Source organism: Filicampus tigris, chromosome 19 (genome assembly GCF_054856515.1).
Source record: "Filicampus tigris isolate MCC_2025a chromosome 19, RoL_Ftig_1.0, whole genome shotgun sequence".
Lineage (NCBI taxonomy): Eukaryota > Metazoa > Chordata > Actinopteri > Syngnathiformes > Syngnathidae > Filicampus > Filicampus tigris.
In genome coordinates, this window is record NC_141235.1 from 1,814,993 (window position 1) to 1,823,462 (window position 8,470).

Here is an 8,470-nt window from a genome sequence, read left to right on the forward strand (position 1 = left end):
CTTCTGGGTATGAGTGGGTTTAATTCAATGGAACCTTGACTATGGACGGTATGACAAACAATGACTTGTCGGCCATGTTGTTTGCTTGCTCAGGTGTGAAAGTGACGATTTAGATTTTTTTGAGTGGGGGGAAAAAAAACATACACCTTTTCGAATCCGATACGAGTGAATACATTTGTGCGTTTGAGTTATGTTACGAGAAGGATGTCGTAACCTTTTCAGAATGTTCTGAAAAATGTCGTTTTCCCCCGTCATTTCAACTAAATTGTCACGGCATGATTTGATATCTCTTCCCTTTTCAGTGTGCGCCAAAGCCTCCCTTGTAGTAAAAGCAGGGCACATAGTGTCAAACGCGCTAATGGAAAGATGCGTCCGAAACTCCCAGGAGGGCACGTGGCCTCCTAATGGCGACGCTGGGCCTCGTCCATATCAAGTGGGGCTATTCCCCACCGGCAAGTCCAACGGGAAAAATGGTCCATGCGCAATTCTATTTATAGATGATGTGCCATTTATCAGTGCACTCGGATACCGTAGACTTAAATGCAGAAGCTACATTCGCGTAATTTATCTGTGGTAGGTGGGGAAAAATATATGACTCGTTATTCCCAAGATGGCATTTTCTTGGACGTAGCGCTTGTCAAATTTGATCACGCCATAAAATGTTTTTATGAATGATCATTTTGTCAGCATGTAGATATTATGAGAAAAAAAAGTCAATATTACAATAAAAATGGTGATGTTATGAAATCATTACAATTTTCGGAGTAAAATGTGGTAACAGTGCAAGAACATACGGATAGTCATTGTTTTGCAAAAGTCATTATGAGAAGTCGTTATTACAAAAAAGTTACAATACATTTTTTTTTTTTTTTTAGCAGTCAATTACTGAGAGAAGCCGGATGCGAGTAAAACATTTTTATAAGTTGTCGCGATGTTAATGGGATGTGATGAGAATAGTTCTGATAACAGTCTTGCTTTGTGGCCATCTGGTGGCAACTTGATGACAATGAAACAATTTGAAGTGAGTTGAGGAGCTTCATTTACACAAAAGTAGTCCTTTGCCACCATCTTGTGGTAACTATAGCCCATTACAAACCCTTTTGGTGAGGCGTTAAAGTATTACCAAAAAGTGGGAATGAATGGTTTTTTTTTTCAATTCAGCCTCAATTCCATTATTTTGAGGAAAAACGTTCCCCTCCACCGCCTTGGTAGATTCATGAAAAGATTTGTGCCAGTCCTTTTGCCCAAATTGAGCACACCTCCGAGTGTGTCTTGAAGCCGGCCTGAGCCTGTCAAAGTTTCGCTCCTCAACCTGTCACCGCTCTGCCAAAAGCGAAGCTCGTTTGCGGAAGGGGGCGGGGGCGGCGGCCGAGAGGGACGCATCTCCGAGCCTCGAGGGGCCTCGCTGGCCTTGTCACCTGGCGATAAAAGCCCGCTGGCTGCTGCCAACATCGGATTCCTCTCATATTTCACAAGCAAACTCGGAGGCCTCGCTCGGCTGGCTGCCATACGGAATAATGAGCTGTCCTGTGCTGTCTGATTGAAGACACTGGGCGCTTTTGTCCTCTTCTGCAGGCCTCCCTTTCCAAAAAGACAACTGCGGATAATCTTGAGCACAATACACTTATTACCCCCAAAAGCGGATGTTACGCTTATGAGGTGGTCATGATATGAGAACAGTTGTTACAAGAATAAAAATGGATAGTGTCAAACGTCTGACTGTTACGTGTTATGACAGTGTAATTTGATCAAATCAAAGATTAAAAATGAAAGACATGTACTAGTGCAATAAATGAAGATCTCCGCAATATTCTAACGTACTGACTGCACCTGTCTGTAAGTTCCCACGTTGCCTTATTTGCGCTCAAATGAGGTCACACCACCACCTAGTGGTCATTGTAAAATTTCCAAACGTTCTGTTGTGATGTCGTTCTTTTTTGAAGAGACAGTATACAACTCACTTCACACCATGCACGACTGCCATCGTTTATTGAAATGAGTTCAAATTTTCTTTCGGGTAGCAAAAGCCTGGCCTTGGAAAAGAAAATAAGATGGAACCCCAAAGCTTGACAAAGACTCAGTCACAGACTGGTTATGCCGCATTCTGCTACCTAAAAGCAACATCCACCCTAACCGCATTTAAAAAAAAAAAAAAAAAAAAATCTTCTCCTTGACAATCTTCTGTGTGCACTTCTTTTCAAAGGAATATAATGAAAACCCCACAAAGTCCCCCCCCCCCCCCCAAAAAAAAATCTCTGCTCCATTAAATCTTTGAAGGAAAAGTGGTTATTCATTCCAAACAGCAGCTCTCAAACACCACTAGGTGACATTTTCATAGTGCAAAAACGTTCCCTCTCTCGGCCGTCTTCAAAGTCTAACTAGTTTTACTGTATTTTTCTCTTAATTCTGTCGCAGCTATACCAAAGAAAAAGCAGCAGGTGTCGGTATCTCTCTGCAAATGCTTTCTCGTGTCCTCGTGTCCGGGTTTATTCATCCCTGCGTATTTGCAGTTGGACTTTCACAAAAAATCATATCTTGGGGCTGAAGTGCTTCGAGAAACTTAGACTTAACTTAAATTTAGACAAAAGTGGCCCTTTAACGCCATCTTGAGCCATCCACAGTACAAAACTGATCATATCTTGAAGTCAAGTTTGAAGAGTGAGAAGAATGCCCGCCTTTAAAAGCCCAATTCAAATAGCAACAAGCACGTGTTTGAATGATTCACTTAAAGAAAAAGCAGATGACCGAACGTTCTAGAACGACGTGATGGTTCTGTGGATGATGTCGACGCACTCCCTCATCTGGGACTCGTTGATGGTGAGGGGCGGGGCCAGGCGGATGATGTCGCCGTGGGTGGGCTTGGCCAGCAGGCCGTTGTCGCGCAGGCGCAGGCACACCTTCCACGCGTCAAACTCTGCCCGGGGCGACACGCAGCTCGTCAGCATCTCCGTTGCGACACACGCGGCCGAATGGCGCTCGCTATACCTTTGCTTTCTTTGATGATGACGGCGTTGAGCAGGCCCTTGCCCCGCACCGTGGACACGATGTCGGACGGCAGCTTCCTCAGCTCCGAGCGCAGCAGCTGTCCCATCCGCTCCGCGTTCTCCGCCAGCTTCTCCTCCTCCATCACCTGCGGGGAGGCAAAATATTGAACTGGACTTACACGTTTTTCATGACGTGAGACGTAACTTGGTCAAGTTCCAGAAAATTTAGCTTTGACTTAAGTGACTTTCAGATACGTTACTGCTGCAGTGAAGTTTAAAAAAAAAATAGTGAGAGCTAAGTTGGTGGTTTGACTGCTTTTATCTTTGTAGCACTGAAATTTTCTCACAGCATTCATACACTATGAATTCTTACTTTTGCTATAATTAGGATTATTAGAATTAGTAATGCAGCCCATGCAACAAGTTGAGTTAGCATTTTAAATTTCTTCAGTGAGAAAACACTGAAAGATTGGCTACCATGTTAAAAAAAAAAAAAAAATCATGTGCAGTTTAAATTATGTAAAAGAATTCTCGAATGATACGGGTCAACGAATGAAGTTGAACTCTGACCTGGAGGGCAGCGATGGCCACCCGACAGCCGATGGGGTTCCCTCCGTACGTGGACCCGTGCTCCCCGCGCTTGATGGTCAGCATGATGTCATCGTCGCACAGCACGGCGGACACCTGAGGCGCATGCAACCGTTACACGTTGCACCAAAAAAAAAAAAAAACCAACCCCAAATTGCTCCGTTTTGTGTTTAAACCCCAAACGCTTACAGGGTAAACCCCTCCCGAGAGCGCTTTCCCCAGGATGACAATATCTGGGCGCGCTTTCTCATGGTCCACGGCCAAACGCCGCCCGGTCCGCGCCAAGCCCGTCTGCACCTCGTCGGCGATCCACAGCACCTGCGGCGCACAAATACACTTTTCTAAATCTTTTTTGTAAAGTAGTGTTGTAGAATTATTTCCATAACCACCTCCAACTTTGTTTGACGACGCCAATTGGCGCGACCGATCTTGGGAGAAATTGCCGAAAAAGTGTGTCGTTCCTGCTTGAAATGGCGCCGTGACCCGAGTGCGTACTCACGTTGTGTCGCGTGCACAGCTCCCTGACTCGGGTCAGGTAGCCGTCGTCGGGCACCACCACGCCCGCCTCGCCCTGGATGGGCTCCACCATGAAGGCGGCCACGTGTGGGTCCTGGAGGACTTTCTGTAACAGAACAAACATGATCAAGCCTCCTTACCGTGGACACAGAAAACGTGAGCAGAAGCAGTTATGGTGAGAAGAGAGAGAGAGGGAAAAAAAAAAAAGATCTCGACAAGTACAAAAACAATCCAGTCAAACAGCTGCCTCTCTTCATTTGTCTGCCGGAATCCAAAAGCAAACCTCAAGCGCGGGAATGTCGTTGAACGGGACCAGCTCATATCCAGGCATCAAAGGGCCGTAGCCTTCGTAGCTGCTGGGGTCGGTGGAGCTGGAGATGGCTGCCAGCGTGCGGCCCCAGAAGTTCCCATCTGGCACAGAAAGATGGGACGGGAAAATTGTTGAGCGAGTCGCGGCCCCCGGCAGCTGCTGTACGAGAGCGCCGAACAATCCCTTCCGACGAGGTGCAATTGAATTGGCTAACATCGAAACGTTCCCTTGCGTTGGCAGTCATAAACCTGCTGTTGCGGTACACGTTATTCAACATAACAATCCAAACTGTACATGTGAGGCGAAGGTATTCTACACTGTAGTATCCGTCGCTTGGGAGCGTGAGTGGCATTAAAAGGATGGACTCGGGTCTGGTTGAGTGGAGCCCGTGAGCGAATGAGAATGCAATTGGCTGTTGGTTGGCTCGGGTTATCCGGTTAGCGCGCTTATGAGGCTCCTGGCGTCAGTTGTGACTTTTGCAGCTTGAATGTGCTCATTGCATATTTACTTTATGTTACTGCTTGTTCAATGAAGCAATTGAACGTGTCTGTCTATGGCCACTTGAGAGGATGTTACATGGTGGGCTTTATTAAAGGGAAAAAGTCTATTATTTTTTGGAAGAATATGTTCTATGCAAGCCCACTAGTTGAAATATTCCATTCTGATTAATATTGCGTTTGTGGAATAAGAGTCAATCCACCCGTTTTTAGCCATCTCAGGGGGCAGCCATTTTGTCATTTCTGTCGACTGAAAATGACATCACAACTGCTCAGGTAACGACCAATCGCACAGGTCAGCCGTGATTGGTCGTTACCTGAGCAGTTGTGATGTCATGTTCAGTTTTTTTTTTTTGTATTCAAAGTAGTTGTAGAAAGTTTCACTCACTGGCAAAAACAATCTTGGCCTTGTTGTTGGGGACGCCCTTCACGTTGTAGGCCCACTTCCGACTCAGCTTGCAGGCCGTCTCGCCGCCTTCCACGCCTTCGACAAGACTGGCGTCAGCATTTCTCCGACAGCCGCAGGACGGACACTCGCGTTTGTTTTTTTTCCTTACCGGTGTTCATGGGTAAGACCTTGTCGTAGCCAAGCAAGGTGGTGATGTACTCGGCGTAGGCGCCCAGCACGTCGTTGTAGAAGGCTCGGGAGGTCAGCGCCAGCTTGGAGGCTTGGGCGGTGAGGGCGGCGACGATCTTGGGGTGGCAGTGGCCCTGATTGACGGCGCTGTAGGCACTCAGGAAGTCAAAGTAGCGTCTGCCTTCAACGTCCCACACGAAGATTCCTACAAATAGAAAAGACTAGCGTTCCTGCTTTTTGCTCCCGCTAGCTTGATGGGAGCTGCTAATGACGCGAGTTTGTCAGGATGAATTTTAAATACACTGAACACCCCTCCACTATATAGATATCACACGGTGGCAAAGCACTACTTATGTCTAAATGCCCCCTAGATGGTGGCAAAGAAACACCGTTATTCAGCGAATCATGGAGGATAAGTTAAAAAAAAATCAAAATAAAACATCCTCAAAGAGACCTATTTGTAAATACCGAACCGTGAATAGGTGGCAGTTCACTGCAGATTTTTGCTCTGCGCTAAATTACCAAAGAGCAGAAAGTGCTGCAAACCTTTTGGTTGCTGAATTCTACGACGTTCACAACCAACATGAGTGACGATTAAAGAAGGAGGAAAAAAAAAAAGAAAAAAACAACACAAACAGACGAGCAAATGCAATGACTGCATTGCAAATATTTGAACTCACCCTCGCCCCTCTCCAGCGCCACAGGCAGGCAATGATAGTTGTGCGCGCCGTACTTCTCCTCGCGGGCGTAGATCTCCTCCGAGCTGAGCGGCCGTTCCAACTTGCGCGTGGCGGCGGGCCGCGGCGCCGAGTGGACGCCACGGAGGACGCCGAGCGGCGCCGAGCTCCTCAGGCTGCGACTGAGCTGGAAAATCATTGACTTCATCCTGCCGTGCTTGCGTCTAAGGGGACAAGGCGGACACGGCACACTTGTCAAGGCGCTAGTCAAGGCGCTTGTGTTGATTCTGCCGCAACTGACTGTTCCTGTTCCTGTGCCTGTCCCATGACATCCTGTTATCCTGCTAACCAGTCAGACCGTAAGCAGACACGCCCCAAAAGCTCCATGCAGCTATCCAAGGGCAATAAGCTCATTGCTGGCTTTGTGAAATCCCCCCGCCCCGCTCACTCGGGTCTGCTGAGCAATGAGTCGCTTTCACGCGTTTCACAATGCAGCGCAAGTGTCAAAAGTGCAACTACGCCGGGCTCTTTGTCTGAATCCGAAAAATGATTCATTTAGGTTTCTTTGAACTCCGGCAATAATTACTGGATGATTGTATGAAAATTCTTCATCTATCGTGGTCATTTCGAGAACTCGCGCCCTCCTTTCTCATGCGTTCGATTATTTCATCGCCTCGGATTACGCTGCAAAAAGACGTTTACGGCAAGCAAACTGACCACAAATGTGGCGACTGATTTTATTTATTTATCTAGCTCGCTGATTGGCAATCGTGCCCAAAAATCCTGATTGTGTAAAGCCTCGTAGAGTTGGCAGGCGGTTCACTTGCTATAACCTCAGAAAGACGTCTAGGTATGGAGTGACTCGGTGTGAGTTGGCAAATTTGTGTATGAATGTACTCAGTACATGTTTATTCAACAATGCGTGTTTGTTCTCTCGCTGTTTGTTCAACAATACATTTTAGAGTGCGTCGCGGGCTGCTATCCTCGATCCTGCATGGCGCTGAACTCGGTGAACATGGCCAAGTGGTCATTGTTTATCATACCATCCACAGTCAGGAGGCATGCATTTATATATATCATTTCTGTTCAGAATTCGAAGCAATTGGTTTATAAATTCTGCTGTCATGTGGTGAATTACGGGATTGTTGTATCATTTCCCTTTCATAGTGCTCAAACCATGGAAAACGTCAATAGCCGTCGGTGACAGTTGATCAGATTGCCTTTTAGCTAGCAAATCAGTCAACGACGCAAGAAGCGGAAGTGACAAAAGCAAACAAACTAAAACAAAACGGCATTACCAAGTCAAAGTTGCTCTTGGATTTGTTCTTGCTTCTATTATTTATGAGTGTATGGGATGTGCATTTTACTTCATGAAAACCTGACTATGGATGGTATGATAAACGATGACTTCTCGGCCATTTTTGCTGTGGCCCAAGGTTGACTTGTCTGGAAACCACGGAATTGTGACAGTTAGGAGACTTGTGATTAAATGACGGCCCTCTGTTGCTATGTGTGACTATCAGCGCCACCAAGCACTAAAACAGTGGTCCATCTTTAAAGTCTTTAAAGCACAGTAAACTTCTTACCCTTTGTGTAGCGCAGTTATTTAAGTACGCCACTGATGTGGAGGCCCCGAGACTGGATTTTCTTTCGGCTCCCAAATGACCAATAAGCCCTTGACCCTCACGTTGTTAAACTGTAAACACTGCAGTAGATAATAAGTGTCCTGACATTTTTGGCAGTTCAGCGGAGTTTAACCTGCCCCTTACAGATGATAGGCTGTAACTGTGAGCAGCCTCCAAATAGTACACACACCCACTTTCTGCAGACGTCAAAGCAGGGAGCTAAAAAAAAAACAAAAAACCTGTTGCCAATCGGCTGATTTATGCTACGTAATGTCAATTTTCCATCAATATCATCTCATTCTTATTCCTTATGATCATGCTATTATATTAGCTATATAGCTAACCTAAGATTAGCTGTCAAGTGGAACAGAAGAAGCGAATTAAGACATAGGAAGAGAACAAAACAGAAGTACCAGAACGAGATGAAATGTAGTTCAGGAGCGTCTTGGGACGTGTCTTGTGTCTGCGGGGTTTGGCTTTTATCCGATGAGCAACGGATCCGAGCCGGTCAGATTTCTGTCTGCAAGCGCGGACCAAACGGGGAAATTCACTGAGCGTGACGTCAGAGGAAACGCCCCCATGTTGTAACATTCGCCTCGATTGCTGGATAGCGAGACCAACAGTGAGGCTCGTATTGTATTTATTATTATTAATAATGATGATATTTTTTTAAATTGAATTGAACTTTTTTGAATT

The 8,470-nt window shown here is 46.1% G+C and overlaps 1 protein-coding gene across 2 annotated transcripts; it reads right to left on the minus strand.

The window, feature by feature from the left end:
• Positions 1-1,961: 1,961 nt before the first annotated feature.
• oat (ornithine aminotransferase) lies at positions 1,962-8,345 on the minus strand. 2 transcript variants are annotated; one of them, XM_086016506.1, is made up of 10 exons: positions 8,188-8,345; positions 6,153-6,373; positions 5,453-5,677; positions 5,284-5,379; positions 4,372-4,499; positions 4,072-4,194; positions 3,762-3,890; positions 3,555-3,668; positions 2,986-3,130; positions 1,962-2,914 (listed from the first exon to the last, which is right to left on the minus strand). In XM_086016506.1, the coding sequence occupies exons 2-10, from the start codon at positions 6,355-6,357 to the stop codon at positions 2,754-2,756; spliced, it is 1,326 nt and encodes a 441-aa protein (XP_085872632.1). In that variant the 5' UTR covers positions 6,358-6,373; positions 8,188-8,345; the 3' UTR covers positions 1,962-2,753. The 2 variants fall into 2 exon arrangements, with proteins under 2 accessions (XP_085872632.1, XP_085872633.1); XM_086016507.1 differs by lacking the exon at positions 8,188-8,345 and adding an exon at positions 7,736-8,136.
• Positions 8,346-8,470: the final 125 nt, after the last annotated feature.